At 39.5% G+C, this 26,908-nt stretch overlaps 1 protein-coding gene across 5 annotated transcripts; it reads left to right on the forward strand.

Annotated features, from left to right (window-relative positions):
- The first annotated feature begins 279 nt into the window (after positions 1–279).
- Positions 280–26,859, forward strand: stim1b (stromal interaction molecule 1b). 5 transcript variants are annotated; one of them, XM_057359629.1, is made up of 14 exons: positions 280–765; positions 1,175–1,301; positions 6,080–6,210; positions 10,532–10,646; positions 12,316–12,427; positions 12,577–12,689; positions 17,668–17,845; positions 19,730–19,907; positions 21,279–21,446; positions 21,559–21,659; positions 22,957–23,192; positions 23,379–23,459; positions 25,307–25,433; positions 25,954–26,859. In XM_057359629.1, the coding sequence occupies exons 2-14, from the start codon at positions 1,181–1,183 to the stop codon at positions 26,372–26,374; spliced, it is 2,082 nt and encodes a 693-aa protein (XP_057215612.1). In that variant the 5' UTR covers positions 280–765; positions 1,175–1,180; the 3' UTR covers positions 26,375–26,859. The 5 variants fall into 5 exon arrangements, with proteins under 5 accessions (XP_057215612.1, XP_057215613.1, XP_057215616.1 ...); XM_057359630.1 differs by having other exon boundaries at positions 1,180–1,301; XM_057359632.1 differs by having other exon boundaries at positions 281–765; positions 25,307–25,370.
- The last annotated feature ends 49 nt before the right edge of the window (positions 26,860–26,908 follow it).

Here is a 26,908-nt window from a genome sequence, read left to right on the forward strand (position 1 = left end):
AGGCTTTTTTATTCAAATTGAACCAACATAAAACAACAAATTATAAAAATTTTGTCCGTGATGTAGTTTTTCTAACCTTTGATCTGGGATATTAAGCCAAGCTTTTTAAATATCAAGTCTTAGTCTATGGCATGTTGGCGTTGTTTTATAATATTAGTAAATCAACGTGTTTGAAAATTACTGGGAGGGTTTTTTCTTTTCCAGCTGTGCACGGTGAACTCACCAGCAGATGGCGGTGTCTTTCTGCATTTGGAGACCAAACCTTGAAACCCGGCGATTTATAGCTCAAAAACGATTGCATTATCATTCGTCAACCTCCAAAACCAAACACCAAGCGGGTTCTTTACGCGCGAAGGTTGGATAATACGTGAAAATGGAACTTTAAAACCACGCAACCTCAACATTTCATACATTTATTCACTGGTTTTATATTTTTTGCCGAACATCTGGAAGACGCGTTTTCTCATCCTGGATAAGTTTTCGAAGTGCGTAACTGTTACCAGCCCTGATGGACACATTGCTCATATCGACGCCGGTGGGTTTTTTTGTTGCAGCAAACGCGAAGAGGAGGTGCGGGTAATGAAAAATCATCTCTGAAGTTTCGCAACCTTTTTCGCACCTGAGTTTAAACATCATCCACTGCGTGGAATGGCATCCAGCAAAGTTTAGTTTCCAAATGGAACTCCTTCAGAGTCAGATCACAAGAAACGTTTGTATCTGACTGTGTTTAGCCTACAACAAATTTCAGCCTTCAGAGTTTGACAGGTAATTGAGATCTTAACAAATATCCTTCATTTAATAAGTTACGACACTAAAATACGCAACACTTGCGTCGTTGCTGCGACTGTAAAATAGCGCTCGCGTTGTTTTTCTGTCAGTAATTTCACCTACTGACATGAAGCGGCAAAATATTTAAATGCGGAATTGCCCCTGTTGTTATATATTACGACATAAGACATACCATCTGGCTATTAATGACCAGATATCGTTAAAATTGCTCAACTATTTTACTAACGTCGCATGTGCGCGTCACTAACGTTAACGTTACCCTGAAACCCTTTCACATTTGCATAGAGCTATGTTCCCAAAATTCATGTATTGTCAAAATCGGTGTTTATCAACCCTGTCAGTTTATCAGTTGCTTTAGTTTTAAACTTTTTCTCTTTGTTTTAAGTTCAGCATGGATACATTGAGAATTGCCAGACATTGCATGTTCTTTGCATGCTTTTGCTCCATATGGAGGAGTTCAGCAGCAGATCACAGCCTGTCAGACCACCTACAGCCGGCCAATGGATTGTCTGGTGAGAAATCAATCAGTATGCATGTTTTTTGTCTGTGTATTTTATGTCTCCATATGAGACTGTGTTTGTTGTAGAGATGATTTTGTGTTAAAACTGACAATAGGAAGAGAACGAAGTACACCAGCACTGTTCCTATATGAGCAAAAAATATGTCAGATATGAGCGAAAAATGAACACAGATAAAAATGCCCTTCTGAGGTCATGAGTCAAGCCTCCTGGACTGCGTCAGCCTTGCAAGACGGACAGTTTTTGGGTCTGTATAAATCACATCCCTGTTCGTATTTGGCGCTAATGTTTCCACTTAAGAGGCTTTTCTTTGACCTGTCATGCAGCTTCACCAGCAGAGAAGTTAAAATCCACTCCAAACTCCATAGCAGTTCAGTGTAGGCCTCTTTATTGGATTAGTAAAAAGTAAGCCACTATAAGTATATGGAGCGATGCTCTTTGGTGGCAATTTGCCTCAAAAATCTCTGTTCAACATCTCACATGTGCACTAAAGTGGGCGTTTAATACACACCGACCCCCATTTGCCGACCCACGCTGGAATGGATGAAGAAACCCAGAACATCCTTTTGCTTCATGAAAACTGAAATCATTTTAACTACTTGTTGAGGGTTTACATGAGATGACACAAACTGGAGTTACAGAGATTTTCCGTTACTACTTCTGTTGTTCTAGTTATTAGTAAACATCTAGTAAATAATTTGGATAAATATTTTATCTTATCGAGTGGTTAAGTTCAAAGGGTTCAAAGGTCCTTCATCCATTTTCCCAGGCCCTTCATCTGGGGTTTATCCGAAACCGCTTTCTCTTCATATTTTCATGGGGATTCTTTTTGTGTGCATTTAGAGAAAGCTCTGATCCAGAGCTGTGTATCTTAGGACATATCATCTCAGTGTTGAGTGGAATGCATGCTCGATAACTCTTCTCCTTTTTGGGGGGAAATGGTGAGAATAAGTGTGAGAATAAGTGATTTTCAGTGTTTTCTGCCCTCGAGGTTAGCGCTGCAGTCGGTTCACTATGGCGTTTTTTTTAACAGAATGCACGAGGAAATGTCCCATTTGAATAAACAAAATGAATATATTCATATTTTCAGCATTGCCCAATGCACACAATAAGCAGAGATCAGGGTTTTGTTCCACAGCGATGAAGCTTTTGTAAGTCTAGTGTATGCAGCATTATTGTGCCAGCTGTCCTATGTGACTTGTTATTGTGTTGTGAAGATATGATTTCTTCACCATAAAGACGTGTAAATATAGATTCCTCAGAAGCCAGCAGTGCTGTTTAGTGTTGTTTTTGGCGGCCTGTTTTAATTTTAGTTTTAGTCTTTGTGTCAAGTTGTCATTTTAGTTTTTATTAGTTTTAGTCACGTTCATACTCTTTTTAGTCTAGTCAAGTTTCAGTCGACTAAAAGTGTGAGCATTTTAGTCTTATTTTAGTCAGAATTGTCCATGACTATTTTCGTCTAGTTTTAGTCAACAAAAACTGATGACATTTTAGTCTAGTTTTAGTCAATGAAAATAGTATTTTAGTCTCTTTTTAGTAATGCAATTCTATTTAATCCAGTCAATATAGCATAAGTACCTAAAGTAGTATAGACGAAACCAAAATTTTCTTTTAGCCAAACCCATTTCAAACAAGGTTATCTTATTATATTATTGTTACCTTATAGACTCAAGAATACATCCATTCCAGACACGGAAGATGCTCTGATTTGAATTTAAGGCCATCGGTAGGGGTGGGAATCTATAGGCACATCACGATTCGATTACGATTCAGAGGGCTGTGATGATAAAACGATTCTCGATGCATCTTTTTTCCTATGCAAATTAAATTTTTCTTGCTGTGTTACTATTAAAATCAAAGTATTTGTCATTACCCAGACCGATTTTACTTCCAATATCCTTTATTAATAAAACTAATGGAAGTGATTTCGCAAGTCAACTGGAAAGTTACATTTGCCAGCATTGCAAAGAACCAACAGGAGAAGAGTGACTGCCCTCAGTGCGCTGTAGTAGCATACAGAATGCAGTAAATTACTGCAGACGTTTTTTGCACATAGCACTGGAGCTAAAGAGGTTTAAAGTTTGGTAGCACAGGCCAAAGCATAAGTATAAATCGTTGGTTGTCATCATTAAAAAAAATGATGCAAGTGCAGTTCATCATGAAAAGGCAGGTAACTGACAAAAGACATTCATGTTACATACAGATGAATAAATTAGGGCCATATAACTTTTACACTACCTAAATTTGTTTTAATTTTTCTAATTTGTGTGTTTTTCCTAGTTTATTATACAATAGTGGTATATTTGTCCACATAAATTACTGTAGTATACTATAGTATTTACTATAGTAAACTGCGGTAAAATTCTTAGATACTATCGTGTTTTTGAACTTTACTATAGTATACAGTGTTTATCAATTTACTACAAGGGCACTACAATTTTCAATAGCAAATACTATAGTTCACTAAAGTATTTTTGTCTGAGTGTTCAATTTAACGGGACTTTTATTTTGACGGGTCTTTGGGAAGACGCTTGAGTGTTTGCCGATAGCTTCACTCAAACAGTAAACGCTGGTAAAATAAACTCTCAGAGCAACTCTGGAGATGAAGTTCATGTCCTCATACAGTGCAGACGCAGATAAAATACTCGACCATCACTCGTGTTGTATGTTAAACTGCACATAATTCACTCAGACACGCAGACCAGCCAGATGACATTTAAATAACAGGATCTAGGTTAAAGCATCAGACGAAATAACGTTATAACTTTTCGTCTCGTCTCGTTTTGGTCAACGAAAATGAAGAGACATTTTAGCATAGTTTTTATTTTGTAAACCACATTTAGTCTCGTTTTTATTCGTCAACAATATTACTTATACATTTAATTATAGTCATCGTCACATGACCAGTATTTACGTTGCCTCTCGTCTCGTTTTCGTCACGTGATAAAGGTTCGTTGACGACTATGTTTAGTCATAATTTTCGTTGACGAAAGCAACACTAGTGCTGTTGCTGTAGCTGATAACAGACCTGGGCTAATATTGACTAAGCAACTCACATGCCTATGCACTTAATTAAACAAGTTCATAGTGTAAGCTACACTTTACTCTCTCACTCACAGTGAAGTGTTCTATTTCAATATATCAATATTAAATAACACACAAAATATGTGTGATATCGAAGCATAATTGCAAAAGAAGATTGTTCTGAGTTTTAAGCACTTTGTCAGCCATTAGTCATGCTTATTGGTTGAGCTAACTTTGTAAAATTTGGCCCAGTCAGGTGCAAAAATGACGATCATCACCCTTAATTGTTAGTTTATTTATTTTTAGGGATGCACTATAAATTATCGGCCATATCGGTATCGGCTGATAAATGGTCATTTTTAATGTTATCGGTATCTGTCGCTAATAAAATTTAGGCTGATAAATTATGAATCTTTTTTTCTGGTAAACCACTTCAGCTGCATGCTACTCACAGTTAAAATCTTTCTGTCATGATCGTTCTCTTACTGTTATTAGCAAAACATTGTTAATGTAGGTACAGTATGTAGATATTTATGAATGTGTAAATTATAGGAACACCTCGCTTTTCAGAGCTATGAGCTTTGTAAAAAAAATCTGCATGTTTCAGAGAGGCTGTGCAAGGAGGAGATACAAACATGCACGGTATGTGGAAAATACAGCGTTTTTGAACCTTAAATCGTGTTTACACATTGCATTACATCTACAAACGATAATATCCATCATATGACCCCTTTAAATTAACATACCAGAAAAGTTTAAAAGTTAAAGAATCTTTAACTAGTGTAAAGTAGTCTTGGTACGTGATTTTCAGGGGAGAAAAAGAGAACTAATGGTTACCTTGTTTACTGCAGTCAATGTTTTCAAATAAAAGCACAATGACAAACGCACTTCACACAAACACGTAGCTCTGTCTAATGCACCTGTCAACGTGTATCGCACGTGTGCTACACTATTAAATTTCTTCTTAGCATAGACCGATTTTTTCGTAGCACATGTCGCACTGTACAGTCCTGCCCAGAACTGTCAGTTGCTAACATTCTTCCAAATATCTTCCTGTGTGTTTGTCACAATATAGGTTATACAGGTTTGGAATCCTGGGGGGGTATTACAGAATTTTCATTTTTGGGAGGAGTATCCCTTTAAGTCGGCTAAAATATCAATCGTACTACATAGTCTGAGGGCTGTTTAGGTCTGAAGTTTTGTAGTGTAATCCAGCCTTAAGCTATCTGCCCAATAATCACATTGTTACCTCTGTGAGACAAAGGTTACGTCCAGGACATCCATCCCCTCCACCTGCTGCCTTATAACAACAATATCCACAGAACCTCAGCAGCTGTGCTGTCTCCATCTATAAATAGTTTTAAAAGTCACTCTATGGCTCTCATGTACTATGTTTCAGACTGTACAAGCTTTCCATCCTTACATTAAACTCTTGGGCTGTATCATTTTGCTCTACAAAGACACTGTGTAGTACAGGAAGTGCTGAACACTTGGTTCAGTACAGAGTCACCTGTGCTGTGCATCATTGCTAATGCTATTGCATCTCGCCCAATTCTGATTTCTGAACCTCATGATCAAAAATGGTCAATGTTTTGCTGTAAAATCATAATGCCATAGTTGCTGTTCTGTCACTGCATAAGTATATTTGTAATCCAAATACAGATGGGTTCCCTTCAGGAACATTAGGTTTGACTTTATGTGGTGTCTTGTTTAAGTGTCTTGTTTCTCATTATGTTTTCTCTCCTCAGAACTGTGTGCTATTGATGAGCTGCTTTGTCAGGATGAAAACGCCCTGCTGAGTTTCGAGGCCATCCTCAGCATTCACAAAGACATGGACGACGATGCAGACGGCAGCGTGGATGTGACAGAAACAGATGGGGTGAGACCTGCAGTCATGACATGAGTGGTTTTGTGGTCTGTTATGTTAAAAGACTGATAGTGCAGCACAGTGCATGGTGCCCTATTTAAACTTCCTTCTAAGGAAACTTGCAAATAAGGCCAAGAGGTTTTAATAGGAAGCCAGAATAAATGGGTATTTAATATTGGAGAGTGATGCTTTTGTCAGAACTCAATTCTCTTGTAAATGCAAGAAAAAAACATTACAAAAATTCAATGTTTTTACTAGTTTGATATGTGCATATTTTTCTTATAAAACCCCATCATTTCTCTTCAGAAGACACTAAAGCTTAAGTTATAGTCGTGCGTAGGACCTACGCCGTAGCCTCTACGCCTTAGGTTACGTGTCGGTTTTCATTTACACTTCTGTCGTTGTCTGCGTTGACAGGCAATGACCACTAGGCGTCAGTGTCCACGTGCGTGTTACTTGTGTAACCAAGACAAGAGCCGAAGAAGAATGAGCTGGTTTGAGAAGCATTAGCTGTGATAGTGGCAAGTAAACGGTCACTTTTGTTGCAGCTTGAGATGTTAAATACAGAAGCACAAATAATTTACTTAGATAATTCATTCGGAAAGGCGTTTGAGTAAACATGATGCTATCGCAGAGTTTTTTTTGACCTGAGGGAGGGGTTCAAACAGACCAATCACAGCGCTTGCGGTCAGCGTAGGGTCCGCTTTGAGTTGACGCGTTGTTACATTTGTGGAGAGGTGCGCGTAAGGCTACGGCGTAGGGTACGTACAGGGTACGCGGCTCTGTGTAGGCTACGCCGTAGGTTACGGCGTAGGTCCTACGCACGAGTATAACTTAAGCTTAACCCACTGGAGTCGTTTAAAGGGAAAGTTCACCCAAAAATGTCAATTCTGTCATGAATTACTCACTCTCTAGTTGTTCCAAACCTGTATAAATTTCTTTGTTTGATTGAACGCAAAGATATTTGGAAGAATGCTTGTAACCAAACAGTTCTTGGACCCCATTGACTACCATAGTAAGAAAAATTACAATGGTAGTCAAAAGTATCCCAGAACTGTTTGCTTTCCTACATTCTTAAGAATATCTAATTTTGTGTTCAACAGAACAAAAAAAGATATACATTTCTTGGAGAACAGTTCTTGGAACCCATTGACTCCCGTACTATGGGAGTCAATGGGGTCCAAGAACTGTTTGGTTATAAGCATTCTTCCAAATATCTTTCTTCGTGTCTATTATACAGACTCGAAGGTTAGTAAATGAAGACAGAATTTTTTCATTTTTGGCTGAACTGTAGGGATGGGCGATATTATATCGTTTGCGATATACCGGTAGTAATTCCCCACACGATAGGAATTAGTCTTCCCGCGATATAAACGATAAATTCTAGTTGATGACGTATTTTTTTATGAGACCCATTCACAGCTCATATGTGAAGCGAAAACGGGTATAGCGGAGGGCGGACGTGAAGCTGAGAAAGAGTTTGGACTAAAAGCTCTAAATCTCGTTTAGGTTGGCACTGTAGATGCATCCGAGTTAATGTTTAGTTTCACTTTCGTTTTATTTAATTCATTTGTTAAGTATTCGTTGATAGTCTTAATATGCTACACCACAACATTTAGTTTGGCTAAAAGTATTTATTTAAACATTCGTTAGATGTTATGCGCGCGTGCGCAATTTGTTTAATATGATTTCTTGCCTGTTATATACAGGATGAACGGAGCGTCCCGTGCGCAGCTCGCGCCCACATGTGCTTTCATAGCGACACAACTCGCACAGCACTGCTGCCTGTTTACATACAGTACAATGCGAGTTTGTATTACGTTATTTTAAATACGTTTATGAGCGTATAAAAGCATGGATTATTTAATTAGATTTCTTTTATCCGCATGTTTCTGTTCTCTTTCTGTAGCGTGAGTCATAGACAGATTCAGTGTATGTTGCTGTGAGAAGAGAAGGTTCACACAGTTCAAGAGAGAGTGATTGACAGCGTGATGCGATCGATCGTTTCCACCCAACAATAGAATATATACAGTTTTAGGTATGACATGATGTGTTTATTGAGCTTTAGTTTATTTAACTTTTCTTTACTACGACCTGTTGAAGTTGAATCTCACTATTACATTTTATATTTACAAAAATACTGTAGGTATATTTTAGGAGCTGTTTGATTTGGGGTGAGTTTAACTTTTTGATAATATTTGTTTTTCTGAGGGTCTAGACTACATATAGCTACTATCACTTGACACAAAAAACAGCGTTGGATGGCGTTATGGATATATCGTCATTTTTATCGTTATCGCAAGAAATACCAGGAATTATCGTGATAGAGTTTTAGGGCCATATCGCCCATCCCTACTGTACTGTCCCTTTAAATTGATGGATATTATGAGAGAATTTTCATTTTGGGGTGAACTACCCCTTTAAATTTTGATACTTTTCTGGTTTGCAAGATATTGTTGTTATGCACTCTAAAAGTCTTGCTTTTAGAAGTAGACTGGATTTTTCCTTTACATGAGAATCCCACAGCTGAGCGCTCTGAGTAAATAACTACTGCTTACTGAACACTGCCTGACCAAAGCCATAGACAGTCCTGTAGATGTAACCAGGGTCAATATTCCTTAATGGATTTGATGAACCCACAGTTGGATTTTTGAGTCTCAACAACCTGAAACAAACATTAAAAGTTGTATGTCTCATATCAACACAGAGTTTGGTCACACAAGACTGCATGCATTCAGGTGTATGTATTCTATCCAACCCATTTGTGTTTTTAACCCTGCAGCTATGTGTCTCCTAAACCACAGTGTGGGTGTGGCTATCTTAACAAACTTTTACTTCAGAGATCTCATAAACTGCTATTAAATGAAAACAGAGAGATAAAGTTGTTGATTTGTTCACAGTTATGATATACAGATAGATTGGGATATCTAAAGATGGATATATTTTAGCTCTGTATTAGTATTCGTTCTTTGTCTCTGTTCACTTTGGTTGGTGCATGAAAGTTTGTTCTTCTGCCAAATGTTAGATTATGCAACTATGCTTTACAAACACTTTCATCCCAGAATCACAAATTATCAAATCCAGACCAGCATGTGACGCCTCCACAAAATACAGATTCCTCAATTGTAAAGATGTACTGTAATCTAAAGTGTGGCCTTGGTTTTCACGGTGGTGGATTTTCATGATACACATGCATGAAACAACATGTCTAGATGAGTCTAAGGCTGCGTTTACATTTGTCATTAACATGCGACCTGAATCTGGATGTTGTCCACATACACATTGAAAAGACAGGTGTAAACGCGCTTCTGATCGGAATGTTATCCGATCAGGGTGTCCTGATCCAGAGGTCGTCGAGGAGGCATTGTGACTGGATCTCAGTGTAATTTAAACGTAATCCAGCCAGTTTATCTACATTTAGCAGTACAATTTCACAGAAAACTTGTGTAATTTGACATACAGTACATCCTCTGCTTATACTCTCACATATAAGATCATTAATCGTTTTAATAACTCCAGCTTGGTAGTCCAAACAATTGTAGCCTGTATCTGACTCTGACCGTGGTTTACTTCCCACTGCTGCCATCGATTTCAACATGGCTGCCGCGGATACTTTCCAGGGTATCATCTGTAACATGCTCATCCTCCCCGTTATACGTGTTCTGTGAAATCTCTCCCTGCAACGGGGCTATTTTAAAACTGCAGGCTTTTTTAAATAATGGGATATCCAGATGTGGAAGCCACTTGATGTTGACAACTGTAAACGCGCTGTGTCCTGATTGTCTTGAGATCCGATATGCTTGTTTGGATCACAGAGATCACATGTTAATGACAAATATAAGTGAGGCACTATGCACTGGATTGAGGAACCTCTAAAAGAGCCACTAAACCGAGACACGACCAGTATTTTTAACTGGTTTGTTTGTCAGGTTCCAGACTTTACCTTGCATCTCAAGTAGCAATGTACCACAATATCAGAATTGCTTGTAGCTTGTATGGTTTTGGTCATGGTTTTGGAGAATTAGGTCTTATTTATATAAGATATTTATATTATATTGGTTCACATCCATGCGGCAGATGAATTTGTGGCAACAACAAAAAAAAAACGTTTGATTGGATGCCTACAAAGGATATGAGAAGCCTTTTGTCATTATATATAAAAGTTGATAAGCCTGTTTATTTTGGTATTCTAACTATGCCCAAGGTTGCATTGTGGGCTATTGTTTTGCATAGCATGTCTATGACCCAATTAGAATTGATATGCAACCCATTTTGGGGTTAGAAACCACTGCACCATGTTGAGATTTATTCAGGCCTTTGTTTCCTTAAACAGTTTCTAAGGGAGGACCTGAAGTACCACGACACCAAAGGAAAACACAAGAGCTTTCATAGAGCAGATATGCTGATCACGGTGGAGGACATGTGGAACTCCTGGAAGGCCTCTGAAGGTTTGCAAGGATCCTTATACTGTATATAAACTCAGCATCACAATTCTTTCAGAAGCCCAAAAAATACATGTTGTCATGATCTCAGAATCTTTCCAGAAAGACTAAGACAGTCTTTCAGTCAGCCTTTAAGACTAGTGAATAGTTTTAAAGTATGCAAGTTAGCATCATAAGCAGTAGAAGTAGAGAAATCAATTTGTTCCACCAAATACACACTTGGTAGAACGACAGGTAGAGGTGACTTGATAGTATTATGTTTGTGGAACTGAAAGCGTAAATTGTCATCATATTTGTCCATGTAAAATGTGCTCCTCTGGCACCCTTAAGCAAGAATAAGCTGCCTGTGATGTTTCTCATGCAGGCTGTTCAATTAAGTGCCTTGTTTTTGTAACTAAATGGCAGAAAAAGCGTACTTTTAAACGGACAGTTTTGCATTTACACAGTATTGTCTTCTCAGGTTTAAGTGAGTAATTTCTGAGGCAATTTGCATCACCAAACAGAAAATAAAATATAGTCCCAATAAAAGAAAAACACACTATTGGTTAAGCGTTGGTTTAACATTGTCAAAATTTTGTCACCTTGTTAAATTCTTTCTTTCTTTCTTTTTTTGACCAATACTTTATTGTGCTTTTCTTATGAACAAAGTTATCAGTGACTACAGTAAGAATTTTCACTGACTTATATCAGTGTGAAAGGCATACGGTAACTGACAGCAAATATAAAACAAAGCACATATGGAATGTAAATAAATAAGGAACTATATACATATTATTAGTAAAAGATATTGTTTATCAGAATAAATATGATCAGAGATACAAAAGAAAAGAAGAGCAGAAGATAAAAGAAACAATTTTTTTTAAATCTTGGTTATAATATTTTTTTAATTTTTAAAGGATTACATTAAGATCATTTCAAAGTTTTTTTTTGCTTTAGGATAAAGTAATCTGTGGTTTCACCACACAATTTGGTGTGGTTTCCCGTATAGGGCTTAAGATGTCACTGTAAAACTTAACTGTAGTTTTGCAGCAGGTTTGCCAGTAACTTACTGTAGATTTAATTGCTACTTAATACTTTTAGTATTAGTATTGTTTTCAATTACTTCAATCCAAATTAAAACACTTTGACTTCTGAGCTTCAAATCGAGCAAGAAGAGACTGGCATTAGCATAGCAACACTGCAAAAAATGACATTCTTCCAAAGCATTTTGTCTTATTTTCTAGTAAAAATATTTAAAACTTCTTAAATTACCATACATTTACTGTACATAACAAGAAAAATGACCCATGATATTAAGTCTCGTTTCCTGAAAGAAAAATATATAAACTATGTAAGTTTATGCTTAAAACTAAATTGTAAATTAAATCTACAGTAAATTACTGGCAAACCTGCTGCTAAATTACAGCAAAGTTTTACAGTGTTGTTCTAGACAAAAATAATTGTTCGAGCCGTCTAAACTGAAATCAACGTGCACTGGCATTTCTTAAAATATAACAGTGCTATAGTTTTGTCTCAAAACAAGTTTTTTGTAAGGCATGTTTGTAAAAACTACTTAAATATTCTAATTTAACCACAGCCTAATCCTGGCCTGCCTGCTTTTCCCTGTCTGGAAAACCGCCCCTTTAAGTCTTGATCTCATGTACAAAATGTGTGTTATGTTATGTTGTGTTTGTAGTGTATAACTGGACAGTAGAGGAAGTAGAGGAGTGGCTCATCAGATGTGTAGAGTTGCCACAATATGCTGAGTCCTTCAAGAAAAACGGCATGAGTGGCAGAGCTCTGCCCAGGTATTCATGTTTACAAATTCTGTAGTGTCTTATTTGCAGGAGTGTCCATTTAGCAGCAGGATTGAACACCCCTGCTGTATTGCTTTCATTTGTATTATACACCCCAGTATTTCAACTGTTGGACTCAATTGTCTAATTGTTCGTCACAGACTGGCAGTAAAAAATGCCACCCTCCTGCTTGCCGTGCTGAAGATACCAGATCGCAGTCATGCACAGAAGCTGCAGCTGAAAGCTCTGGACACGGTCCTGTTTGGGCCACCAGGTGAGTACCCAGACATCTTCTGCCATTCCTTGCTTCCTGCACATTACTAATATTGACCAATCAGCATCAAGTCCCGAAATGTAATGTTTTGTCTAGATTGATGGTTGATTCATTTTCTTTTTTTAAAAATATATTTCTACATACATGTAGTCTAGCTTATTGAAGTACGAGAGCCATTAATGTCAGTACGCTATGATACTCAAGCACAGCTGTCAAACAGAGAAGAGAGGCATGATGGGAGAAATGGTGTCAATAAATAGGTGAGATTGGTAATGAAAGTGCTTTTGGCAAAGCAGCAGAGACAGTAGAAAGTCTTAATCCCAAAGACTGCATGACATTTATAAGAATTTTGGCACACATAATGTCTGCAAATCAAACAAACCGTTGACACACGGCTCATCATGGTGACACTTCCACATGTGAAAAAACATTATAAAAGATTTTGAGCTTCGATTCATAGTGAGATCTTTTAGGACATAAGACATTTGCACATACAAAATGACGACGGAGTACAGATAAAATGAAAACTACAGAATAAATAACGTCATTGGAACTGGATGAGGCACATAGTTACAGGAGCTGTATAATAATCCACACAGCAGGAAATAAGTACATAGTTGAATTATTTTGAGTTGTCTGTACTTTTAAATGCTAGTGCTTTGTCTTTTGAGGAAATTGAGGTACTGCGTGTGAATAAAAAGTATGTGTTTATGTTTATGCAGGGTGTGAATCAGCAGACACTAGAATATTATATTGTGATCTGAGTGACACTATGATCATTCTTTATGTTTTCTGCAGCTGGGGTTGCAGAACTGTGTGGCAAAATATGAAATACTTTGAAATATATTTATTTTTACTCAGCTCTAATATTTTTATGTACCAAATAAAATGTGACTTTTGCACAATGCCAGAGAACTCTGTGCAGACTGAATGTGGTTTAGCGTTTTGCTTTGCAGTTGCTAGGGTGTTTCTGGGTAGTTGCTAGGGTGTTGTTAAGTGGTTGATACTGGTCTAAATAAAATTATTTGAGTTTCCTTTTTGGAGTTTGTTACATGATCTGAGATTTCCTTCACCGTCTCATTGCTTAAAGCAACATCTGCACATCTGTTCCAGCTTCTGATTGGTTGAGCCCTCACGGCTCCAGACATTTACAAGCTGAAGCCTCTTAATAATCTCATCTATGACAGCTATTTTCCTCATCTTTCCTGTCACTGTTTCTATTGTCTGCAGTTGAATGCTGCTCATCGTTCCAGACAACATCAAACTATATGTTTGGTGTTACCTAACCACTGTGCTTTCATCAGACAAAAAAAGTATAATGTGCTGGACCCAGTAAAGCCCCAAAAGCTTTTCCTGACCTCACAGCAGTGTCTGGTTCAGATGGGTGAGCGTCAAGGTTGATGGATTCGACGCCATCCGCTCGCAGATATTTTGGCAGCACTTCACATGCTGTCACCTGCCGTTTTCCTGCGCAGGATGTGAGCGGTGCAGTTGCAGATGGAAATAGCTCTTGCTAATCCATTCATCTAAATCCTGCTGTTACTCAACTGGTGCCACCAATGTTGCAGGGAACACCTTGCCGGGCGTTTATATCAGTCTCATCCCTGCGTTGAAATGCTAAAGATATTCAGGCAGATGTGTGATAGAACGGTGCTTCTCAAATGATTATTGAGGGGTTACATAGGGCACAGAAAAAAACAATGATTTATTTTTCTGTCACTAGCTATCTAATTCTGAAATTCGACAGATGCCAACATGGGCGGTTGTGTGACATCCTCTAATACAACAGTATTAAATAAATTAGCATTTGTTTATTAAGAACATATTTGTTTATTTTTTCAGATAAACAGTTTTGATTTTGCTGTGTTGGGACGGCCAGTGTAGTAAAGTAAATCAAGCGGTGAGCCAAACTCACTGAATGTACAACAATATCACAAATGCATTTTTCAAGTTTCGCTATTTTACGTTGTAGCTTTTCATCACGTCTTTTCAATGTTTCTGTGCGGTTTACTGCTTGTTTGTATTACTGCTTTCTAAAAACAGTCCATGTGTGTGTCTGTGCGTGTGTGTTTTATATCACGGTGTAGTGCTATCCACATATATTAATTTGCCGTCATAGAGACAGGAAGACTATCAGAATAAGGATACTGTCATTTGATGCATTACTCCTGCCAAAAATCCATGGCTCTTGTCCATTTACCTTCAAATGGATCGTTCCCTCTCAACTCTTTAGTGTGTTATTTTGTTGTTCCACAGAGAGCTGAGTTCAAACCTCATGTCTTAATGTATGTAAATTTATTGCTCACATTTTTTAGTCACGTTTTTGAGCGACACGATCAAAGGGCCTTTAATCTGTCATTTGAAAATTTCAAACAACATAAGAGCAGGGCTCTAGACTAACTTTTTGCACTGGTGCGCCTAAAGTTAGGTGCACCCAAATTTTCGACCGCATCGCATTTAACACCAGTTCACTTTTTTTTTAATCGCTGTCCATATAGGCAAAATTGACTTGTAAATGATTAACTAACAATCTGGTCAACATAAAGTTCTTCATTTGAAGCACAATTCTACAAGAAAGGTAAGTTACTGAAAAAGTGTTGGTGCTTAAAGTGCTTCACTGAACTGAAATTTAAACTTAAAACATCTCAAGATAAATGGACCAGGGCTTGACATAACCTGGGAGGTTGATGGCTCCGTGTCAGAGCATTGCTTATGATTTTCGGACGGATCAGGCCTTCTCACATTATTCACGAAAAAGTTGTCAATCGTTCTTTTCATCTTCTCTCATCATCCGCGGCTACATCCACTCTGTTTAACTGACGGGGCTATAGGCTTCTCACCTCTCTGTCTGTTTTCACACGTACACACCAGAGGTTGCGCTAGACTTTTTTATTGTCCGTCATTTTGACTGACAGGCTCGTAAAAATCCATCATAATCTATTATTACCCGTCACTATGGTGCAAGGTGGCTTTAGGTGGTAATTAGAATGTTCGTGACGTCATCACGCTGTACTTGCGTCTCGCAACTTGTTGTATTTTAATACAACTGAATGTCCAATACAACCGTTGTTTTTTATATTCATTTATATATTTAATGTTTATGTTCATATGTGATTCGATCTGGGAAAACCTAACACATGTTGCAAATTTATATATTACAGTTTTTGATACCATATTCAAGCCCTTTCCAAATCAGTTTTTATTTTGCTCATACCTCATACCCTATAACAAAAGTTATGGCTGAGGTCGGCTGAAGCGCTATGATTTTCAGCAACGGAATTTGGAGGAAAATGGGTTTAAAGTTAAGTAATGAAAATAAAAGCACAACAGTCCAGTATCACAAGTAAAAGTCACTTTACAGTGGTAAAAGACTTACTCTAATAACAATTTGTAACGCAGTTCAATAGAAGGGAAGGAAGGAGGCGGGAACCGACGAACATTTAATAAACTTTAATCAAAATAACCAAACAATAACACGGAAGTAAAAGGCCGGCAGCCCCTCACGGACGACTGCCGGCCACACAAACATAAATAAAACTTAACATTTCCGGGCCCGGTCCTCTCTCGTCGGCAGTCCCGTCGCTCGTCCTCTTATGCTCCCTAGCTCCCCCATGAGGCATGCTGGACCGGTGCGCGTACAGCTGATACTCATTATCACTCACGCCACCGGCCCCGCCTTCCTGCCCCACGGCTCTCGTCCCGCCTTCCTCGCTACATACCCCCATCGCCCCTCACAGGCCGGGGGTACCACCGTGCCTGTGCTTACTCCCCCCCCGGGGGGCCCCCCCTTGAGAGCCCCAGCGCCTGGGGGTACGCACAGACGAGACGAGAGAACGGAGCCGGGAGCACCCCGAGCGACAGGGACGAGAGAGGGGAGAGAGGAAAAAAATTGTCCGGTTCCCTGAGATGCTGTCGTTTGGTCCTCAGCCGAGCCGAGAGGCTCTTCCTCGCGGTGCTATGCTGTGGTGTGGGACGCTCCGGGGCGACCCGATCCTCCTCCGCCTCCTGGCGTCCGGCGATGGCTTCCCCCCGAGGGCAGCCGGCAGTGAGTTGTCCGTTCCCTGCTCTTCCCCTTTTTTCCCGGTGGATAGCAGCAGGCTCCGGCCCACGGCAAACGGTCCGAACTCCTCCGCTCCCTCCTTTACGGCCGCCACCCCACCTCGGCCCAGGAGCACGGCAGCGAGGTCTTTGTCCCCCGTCGAGCTCTCTCTCTCCGGCACCACCGCTTCGGGCAGCCGCTGGCGGACGTCCTTCGTCTGCGCTGCCCGAACTCCCCAGCACCGCGAGGCCGATGTTTTTTATTAGAACTTATATGTTATATTTATTACCTGCTGCTATACACAAGGCAGAATTTAGCCTTGAAGGGCTTCAAGTTCAAACATGTCCCATCCAGTAGGCCCAGTGGTCTCAAAGTAGTGATTAGTTCCTTAACTTTATGATGGGCAGGTTGTTGGTTTGAGTCCTGCCTCCCTTTCTTTTTTCACATTCAACACAGGAAACCTTATCTGACAGCAACATTCTTGGTTGTCAAAATACTTTCTCCTGCTTCAATCGAAACATTTCGTGATATAAGACTGAAACTCTGAGAATCTATTTCTTGTGGTTTTGAAAGTCAGCACTGTGAATATGAGACTAGTATGAACTTTATATCTCATGGAACACAGTGGGAACGGTATCTGACAGCAAAATAACAACCGTCAGATATCGTTTCCCCTGCTAAACAGCAAAATGTAGCTTTGAAGGGCTTGAAGTTCAAGCAGTCCCCATCCAGTAGGTCCAATGGTGTAGTGGTTAGTGCTATGCGTTGAGAACTATATTGGTAATCAGGCATACCAGGCATTTTCCCGGTAGGCTGATGCCCAGTGTGCCGGAACGCGAATGAATGGATATGATGTCACACATATGATATATAAGAAAATATATTTTCTTTGGAAAGGACATGCTCACCTGTGTCTTACTCTTTTCCTCTTTTCACCAGTGAACAGACACAGTCATTTAAAGGACTTGATGCTGGTGGTGTCCATCGTGATTGGAGTTGGGGGCTGCTGGTTTGCTTACATCCAGAGCAGAAACTCTAGAGACCACATTAGCAAGATGATGACGGACCTGGATGGACTGCAGAGAGCTGAGCAGAGTCTCCTAGACCTCCAGCAGAAGTAAAGACTAAACTTACACAGTCACTAGTTGTTTTTGCATAACTCTCTCCGGTTAAATAGGTTCATTTAAACCCTAAATGCAATTATAGTAAATAGCATCTAGGGGGCAAAATGGTTGGAAGGCTAATTTCTCACGAAACGTCAGGTCCTCAAATCAGTTCTTAAATAAAAATGATTACTATAAAATTATTCAAAGTATTATTTAAAATAAGCATAACTTCTAGTGATGAGTACCTGTTGGTGGAGTTTGGAGAACTCTTTCCATTGTAAATAGTGAGTAACAGGCAGAGCTTGTAAATGATTCTGCCTCGGTATCATAGTAACGTGTAATGTTTAGGAGTTATGGATATACTTTTGTATGTTCTGCAGACCATTTGCCTGCTAATCTTTCATAATAAGTGTGCTTATTGTAAACACTTTACCCATTCGTGTATACACACTGAGGCATGAATACTGTATGAAGGATGCTTCCCGCTAATCCACAGTGTGCCACACATGCAGTACATAGACGTCAGGTTGAAAAGAACTCAGTGAATTCCACAAAGTTTTATTACATCTTTATATTATTAGAGTATCTTTAAATGTATTTTACTGTAAATGTTAGTCCCAGACGTATCAGCTCACTAAATCCAGATTCAGTTTAAATAGCATGAACTGCAACAATGTCAAATGTATTGCCTTACATTCTTATATAAAAACAGAAAGAAGAATCTTTCTCATTGGTAAGTGTTTTAATTTCGTGCTATCTTAATCCATTCAGGTCAAAAGACACACTGGCAGGGTGATGCAAGCATCCCTCAAAACTCCTTAAATGGCAAAAGGACGTGCAGTGCTGAGTGTTTCAGACAACCACGCTATCACGCTGCACGCTTCCTTCAGCTGCCGTCCTAACCAGTGAAGGAGAACAGAGAGGCTTTAGAGAATCACATGATTCAGATGGCTCTGTACGGTGCATTCATTTAAAGCAATGACTGTATACGGACAAAGACGCAGAATCTATATTAGTGTGTTCAGGGAAGAGCCGTAGTGGAGGAATGTTTATTGAGTGTAATGTGATTATGTCACTGCGTTAGAATGGCCGGTGATGCAGAGCGGCACTTGGATCTGGATGTCTGTCTGTCTGTCTGTCCTTCACACTAAATCCCATTTGGAACGGAGATCTGGGCACCTTGTTTCCACTTTGATCCCTGTCTGTCCTTCCTGCGTGATGCAATCGTCGGTTCTGTATCTCTCTGCTGTTCCTCTTGTATTTCCATTTCTCTTCTGCTCCCCCTCCCTGTCATGAGAGTGTAACGTTTAGCCTTGGCTGCTGTCATATCAATGACAGTTTGATTTATACCTAACTTCCTGTTTCAGCAGCGACTACGTCAGCATGCTAGAAGGCTGCTCTGCACTATCTTTCGCTTTCTTTTTGTGTTCTCTCTCGTTTCTTTTCTTTGACCTATAAAGGAGAAAAAGGCATGAACTGCCTGCCAAAGGAAGATTCTGATACGATCAAAGATCACGTTTTAATGCAAAACAAAAACTTATAAGCGCTTGTCAACACATGCATAGTTTACAATCAACACTGACACGGCTATGTTGAGTCTTCCATATTCCCTATATAAAGCCATTGGGATGAATTTCCCCGTAAGGCTTTAACGAAACTGTACCACAGAATTGCCACATCGAACAGGCCACATCTTGTTCAGCTGTCTTTTCAAGAGGAGGAAGAGGTGTGGTGGACTATTGCAGATCCAGTTCCCCAATTGTTTCTAAACATTCTCTATTGGGCCTCCTGGTGGTGAATAAGGGAATCACATGACGTCTTGAGTGCTACTAACAAACATTATTGTGCAGTCAGTGGAAGATCGGATTGATCATTGATGGTGTCTTTGCGTTCAGACTGCAGATCGCTCAGCAGAACCAACACACGGTGGAGGTGGAGAAGGTCCGGCTGGAGCAGAAGCTACAAGACGAGATAGACACGGCCAAACAAGAAGCGCAGAGACTGCGAGAACTGCGCGAGGGCACTGAGAACGAACTGAGCAGACAGAAATATGCAGAGGAAGAGCTGGAACAGGTACAGTAACACCTGAGGTACTCTAGGTGAATGAGTCACATGTTTTGTCCTTTTATCAAAATGAAAGGCTATATGAAAAGAAACAACATTTTAAACATTTAATACATTTGTAGTAGTACTTGTAATGTAAAGTTTAGATATTGCTATTTTTACAACAACAACAAAAAAACATGAAATGTACATATGTTTTGTCCTAGGTCTTGCATGAATAATTTTAGTCTTACGGTTTTTGAGTAGAAATATCAAAAAATTCCTAAATCACGATAATTTAAAGAACAAAAAAATCTTCCAACGGGGTAAAAAAACAAACTTGAATTAAACACGTAATAAAAAGGTAAAACCTTTAATTTTCTTAGCACATTGGCAGATATTTTTGCTTAGCATAAAGTCCTTTTACAAATGTTAATGTATCGTGATTCAAGAATTTTTATTTGTACAAAAAAGATTATGTCACTGTTTAAGAACATATGTCAAAAATATATCGCTGCCTTCTGAAAATCTGAAATTTTATTTTTTGCTGTAAATCATTATTATAAGTCACCCTTTATGCTTGTCACTGAGTTTTACAAATATCTAACCAACAAAAAGTATTAAAAGTGCTTGTCAACTTTGACAACACAGTAATTGAGTGTCTGTTTCCTGAAAAACAGCAAATTCGGACATCCAAGGTTTCGGAAGGAAAGCAAAATATATATGTAAACAAGACAAAAAGTTTTACAATTCTTTTGCAGTGTGTGAATTTTTAAATGGAGTATATTAATGCACAAAAAATAAAATAGTTTGATTTCAGTAAATTGTTATAAATTTTGTGTTAAAGATACAGTGTATAAAAACTTAGCGGCATCTAGTGGTGAGGTGCGAATTGCAACCAACGGCTCACTGTCCCTTTCGATGCACTACGGTGGCTCTTATAGGACTAAGATGTTGTCATGTTTTCACTTCTTTGCTGAAGGAAATAACATCTACGCAACATGCTCTCTAGAGCAGTTTGTCCGTTTAGGGCTACTGTAGAAACAACATGGTGAATTCTATGTAAGGGGACCCGCGGTGTATGTAGATAGAAATAGCTCATTCTAAAGTAACAAAAACATAACACTTCATTATGTAAGGTCTTTAATATACACATCTGAAGACATAGTTATATTATATTGCATATCTGTCAATAGATTCTCTAAGCAATTTCACATTTGACCTTTATTCTTACCTTATAATGATTATGTTGTGTAAATCATCAATTTTATGACCATTTGTAAAAAGAATAGCACACTTCTTCTGAAGCACATATTCAAAAACCTACATCCATCCCATCACCATGGAAACGGCATAATACACAATTAGCTCCCCAAACCACCGAATGTGTATGTGTTTTAGGTGCGCATGGCTCTGAAGAAGGCTGAGAAGGAGCTGCAGTCCAGGAGGAGCTGGAGTCCACCTGAAGATCTTCAAAAGTGGCTGCAGCTCACTCATGAAGTGGAGATTCAGTACTACAACATCAAGAAACAGAATGCTGAAAGACAGCTCATCGTGGCTAAAGAAGGAGTAAGATGTGCACATATTCATAGCATCCACTGAATGTTGCCTAATCTTAGCTTGACGTCCATTAAGTTCTCAAAGGGTTTGTGTTAACTATGCGTGGTTTTGCGTGGAACAGGCGGAAAAGATCAAGAAGAAGAGAGGAACGCTTTTTGGAACGTTTCACGTGGCTCACAGCTCATCGTTGGACGATGTCGATCACAAAATCCTGTCAGCTAAGTGAGTCCTTCATTAATCTACCACATTTTTTTCATAAACGCTTCTTCCACACATTTATGTTTATTGTAGTTAACTTATTCTGGCCTTGAAGGTGCCATGAATTAAAACCACAATTTTAACCCGAGCTTTTGTTATATAAGAGGGAATCGTATTCATGCGAACATCCTGTAAGTGTCAGAACTGAAAACGCCCTTGTTACTGAAATAACATCTGTTATTGACACCATGCCCAGCGAACGGCAGGTCCTGGAATGCACCTATCTATGACAGGTTGAACACCGCCTCCACAAGAGAATATCAACGACTACTTCTCTAGCCCTGCCCACTGGTTCACGCATGACAGTACTGAAGTAACACAGATTGCGCGGAACCAGATAGAGCGAGCAAGCAATAAACATGCCGTTAAAGATCGCAAAATATTGTGGAGTCAGTGCCTGGTTGTGGAAGTCGCTGCATAACCTTCCTTTGGATTCCGACATTAGTAATGCGTGGCTGAAGGTTATTTTTAAAAGACGTTCCAGCTCACATGGGTAAAACATTACCGCGGATTCCTTTGTGAACAAGGCAGAGGTCGACGATGGATTTGCAGAGAGACTAAAATTAAAAAGCAGTGCTGTGCCGTCAATATTGGATCCGATAGGAATGGCGCAGCAATCTTATGTGAGTACAACATTTTTGTACTATGCGTCACTATTGCTTTGTTAGAGATTGCTTGATAAGTCCTGAAATACAGATGCGGGGAGGTAATTTATAAATCACACGAGGTCCCCAGATAATTCTAATCCTGTGCGAATAGGGCGAATGTGTAACCTAAGCTATACAAACTATACGCAAAGCCTTGCCATCACATCCGGGGGACATAAGTCAGTAAATCAGAGGCTTCACTTATCCCGTGCGAATGCGTCACATGAAATACAGATGTGGGGAGGTAATTTATAAATCACAGGAGGTCTCCAGATAATACTTATACCGCGAAAACTGCGAATGGTGCTAATGTGTTACCTAACGTTACGTCTCTAACCAAATTCACAGAAGGCTCCAACTAAGTTTACTACGCAAACTGCTATCCAATCATAGCAGTGGGTGTTTACATCCAAGTCTTCATGGCTGAACGCCCATTCATACCGATCGTTTGTCGAGCCGGCCTCAAAACCTGGGTAGAAAATAGCCTATTATTGATTTTGATGTTTTTGAATGTAAAAACCACGCGAACGTCATAAGTAGACCTCATACAACAGTATAAAACAATAAACAAGCCCAGTTCATCACACCCAATTTGATCTGTTTATCTGTTACAGACAAGCGCTGGGTGAGGTGACCGCTGCCCTCAGGGAAAAACTCTATCGCTGGCAACAAATTGAGCAGCTGACAGGTTTTGTTATCGTGAACAATCCTGGAATGTCCTCTCTCGCTTCTGCTCTTAACCTGGACCCGACGTTTATTGGCATCCGCCCTGCTACACCTCAAAACATACTGTTATCAGATGACCTGGATGATATGGACGAAGACATACTTTCCACAGGAACCCTGCAATGTGAGTCTATTTAGCACTCGCTTGTTGAACCGTGTGTTTAACTGTCATGTCTTTGAGCTTCTCAGTCTTCTAAATCATTATTACAATTAGATTAGAATTAGTAGATGTGGCCACTTTGCTAACCCTGACACATGGGAATTAAGCCTTCCCTCTTTATTCTGTGATATCATTGGCTAATGTCCACAGATGCCGCCTGGCAGATGGACCGGCGAGTGAGCGACCTTTGGCCTGTGGCCTCCGAGAACCAATCCCTGTGGAAACATTCTGGTTGGCACCACCCCCTTTATTTGCTCAGCCAATGCTAACACAAAAAAACCTTCCGTGTCACTCTTACTGGCCATTTATGTTTTTCTAGATGTTCTGCTGTCATTTTAAAGTGCAGATGTGGAACGCTGTAGACAAGGTCATCAAATTTAAAGATATGGTTTGACACCAGAGCGCAATCGGTTCTGTAATCATTATTGTAATCATAATGAATAAGTTAGTGATTCCATATCTGCATTGATAACTAAAATCTGTAATAACTGAGAGTGTTTATACTTCACCCTGGGTTATTTTCACGCTGTATTTTTTTACGATGAAATTCACGTTAATGGTGTAAGACCCTAGGGCTGACCCCATTCAAAATAACAGGTGAATGGTTGCATAACACAGGGTCGAAGGTGGGCTTCACCTGGGCTTACAGTTATATTTATGCATTTGGCAGACACCAAAGTGTTAAAAAAGACAACCTAAGGTTGGGCATAGTTTGTGCATACTATATTGTTATATTTTATAGTGATATTTTAACTACACTTTAACATTTTTATATAATTTGTCTCTGTGGATTCTTATTGGATTTGAAAGACAGCAGACAAATATATTTGTGTAAATAGTTTGTTGTAAACTGTAAACTGACAGAAAAAGCTTTTTCTCAAATACGTCAGCTTCACAAAAAAAAGATTCTTGTCTTATTTCACAGTTAGCAATAAGGATGATGTGATGCACAGTTCATTAAACCTTTTAGGTTGATGCAACGTATGATCCCTTACGTGAATGTTTACATGTTTCATACAACTAACTAGATAAACGCAGAATTTTTCTGTATTGGCTGCAAATCGCATGTCTGTTTGCATATTTGTTTTATAGCCACTGTGGACATCGTCTTGTGCAGTCTTATAAAGATGCTTTCACACATTGATGTTCACTTCCTGTATCACACCTCGGCCTTGTTTCCTCTTCTTGTTCATCAGCAGCCTGCATTGTGTCTTGCATCTTTCTGTTTCCTTCACTAACCAGAATTGTTTTACATTACTCTCTCAGAAGTACCTTTATTAGTGCTTAAAGGAACAGTTCACCCGAAAATGTCAGTTCTGTCACCATTTACTCACCCTTGAGGTGTTCCAAATCCGTATAAATTTATTTTTTCTGATGAACACGAAGAAAGATATTTGGAAGAATGCTTGTGACCAAACAGTTCTTGGCCACCATACCATAGTTTTGGGAAAAATGACAATGATAGTCAAAAGTGCCCCTCTTGGGGTTTGCTCTCCTAAATTCTTCAAAATATCTTCTTTTGTGTTCAACAGAACAGACATTTATAAAGGATTTTTTCATACTATGGTAGGTTGCCCGGAACTGTTTGGTTACAAGCATTCTTCCAAATGTCTTTCACTGTGTTCATCAGTAAAAAGAAATTTATACAGATTTGGAGCAACTTTAGGGCGAGTAAATATAGACAGAATTTTCATTTTTAGGTGAACTGTTCCTTTAAGTGATGTTTACTGGGCTCAACCGTAAGGATCTTCTGCTGGTCCAGGCTTTAAAACAGTTCTTCTTTGGCCCCACAACAAAAATGTGACATTTCATGATTGTTATATTGCAATTTATTCTTTAAACAGCTAGAATTTCACTTGCAAGCCGCAAAAAAAACATGTTTTATGATCAACTAATGTACAATGATTGGAATGTAAAAGCAGCAGTTTGGTCAACAGGCCTGACATCTCTCTATGTCTGGCCCTGGGCCGTAGAGCGATCCTTATTGTTGAGCACAAATAAGAATGTGTACTACAATATTTCACAGTCTGTATGCTTTAAATAACCACCTCCACAAAACATGTGTTGTTTTTCCTCAGCTCCAAGCCTGATGTCCCTCCGGCCTCGACATGGAGACCCCATGCTGAACCTGAGCTCACAGAGGTTGGTAGAGGAAGGCGATACTGACGCCTGGTCCCCGCGGGCCCCCGGCCGCCCTCACGCACGGCAAGCTCGCAGCCACTCTATCGGCCAGCTGGAGTTTCTCCCTGTGTCTTCGCTCTCTTCCTCTCTGTCTCATCCCTCCATCATGTCATCTCCTCTCTCCGCTCTGCGGTCCTTCTCTTCCTCCTCTGGCTCTCATTTCAATGCACCTCAGTATCGTTCCTCCTACTTCAAGTCAATGGAGGTGGTGTCTTGTCTGTCACCAACAGGGTTCTGTGTATCACACCCTTTACAGGGTACTGGAAGCATAGGGTACATCACAGGGCATGTGTGTGTGTTAAGTGTGAAAACTTGCCTGTTGTGATCTAATGATTAATGATAAAATGTAAAAATCTGTATCTTATATCACTTACTCTTAGTTGCAAACATCTCCCAAATTTACTTTTCATGAATAGTGACCCTTTATTAACCTTCATCATTATAGACACAATCCGAAACCAGAATGCAAGTATGGATAAATAAAACAAACAAAGTCATGATTTTAAGATCCTAAAATACTCTTCTTCCCTCTGCCCCCATCCAGGGATCTGAACCGGTCCGAATCAGATTCCTCTCTCTCTATGTCTCAGTACGGGGACACCCAGCACATCTCCTCAGCTTTACAACACAATAAGCTTTCCAGGTCCAATGGGGGTTCGTCCACAGACAGCCCGCTACTGCAGAAAAAGACCTTTGGGATGGAGAAGTGCGTCAGTCTCGGAGAGATCCACTCTCAGCCGTCTAGCCTCACCTCAGTCGACTCCACACGTTCTCTCATCTACACCTCTGAACCGGACGGTTCTTCACCAACTTTAGGAAGGCCAGGCGGTCGTATTCCTCAGATCACCGACAGGAAGAACCTGGTGGATGAGGACAGCGGCTCCACGGGAGAAGACACGGAAGGTTCTATCTCTGGCAACAAGAAGCGCAACTTTCCCAGGATCTTTAAGAGACCAAAGAAATAACAATAGTTTGAAATCCATTAAACCATGAAAATATTCAGATTTACAGGACTGAGAGTAGCACATTGGTACTTAAGTTTGTGTCGACCTGCTGGAACAGATACATTTTCATTTGTTGGGAACAGGTACGATATCACTGTAAATGTATTTATTTAGATACTGCAATGGCACGAGATGGTTTGTGCGTTTTTGGATTGCGTGTTTCTTTTTTTTACTATGAACCTCAAGCCTCTGATTTACAAGCACATGCAAAGGCTTTCGGCACATTCAAATATCATGTGCTGTTGTTTTACATAGGATTTGCCTGGACTTTATCGACTTGCTGCTGCTGTTGTGATGCAACATAGCATTGCACTTCCAGGGGATACGTTTGGCTTCAATTATTACTATCTTTACTTTTTAAAAGCCTTTGTAAACATTATTCATCTTCATAAATATTCCACATCGCCTGAAAAAAAAACACTGATTTGCATGTGACGTCAATGGACCAGGAGTACACAGCATCTGTGTATTGTACATGTATTGCCTGGCAGTTGT

Source organism: Triplophysa rosa, linkage group LG19 (genome assembly GCF_024868665.1).
Source record: "Triplophysa rosa linkage group LG19, Trosa_1v2, whole genome shotgun sequence".
Lineage (NCBI taxonomy): Eukaryota > Metazoa > Chordata > Actinopteri > Cypriniformes > Nemacheilidae > Triplophysa > Triplophysa rosa.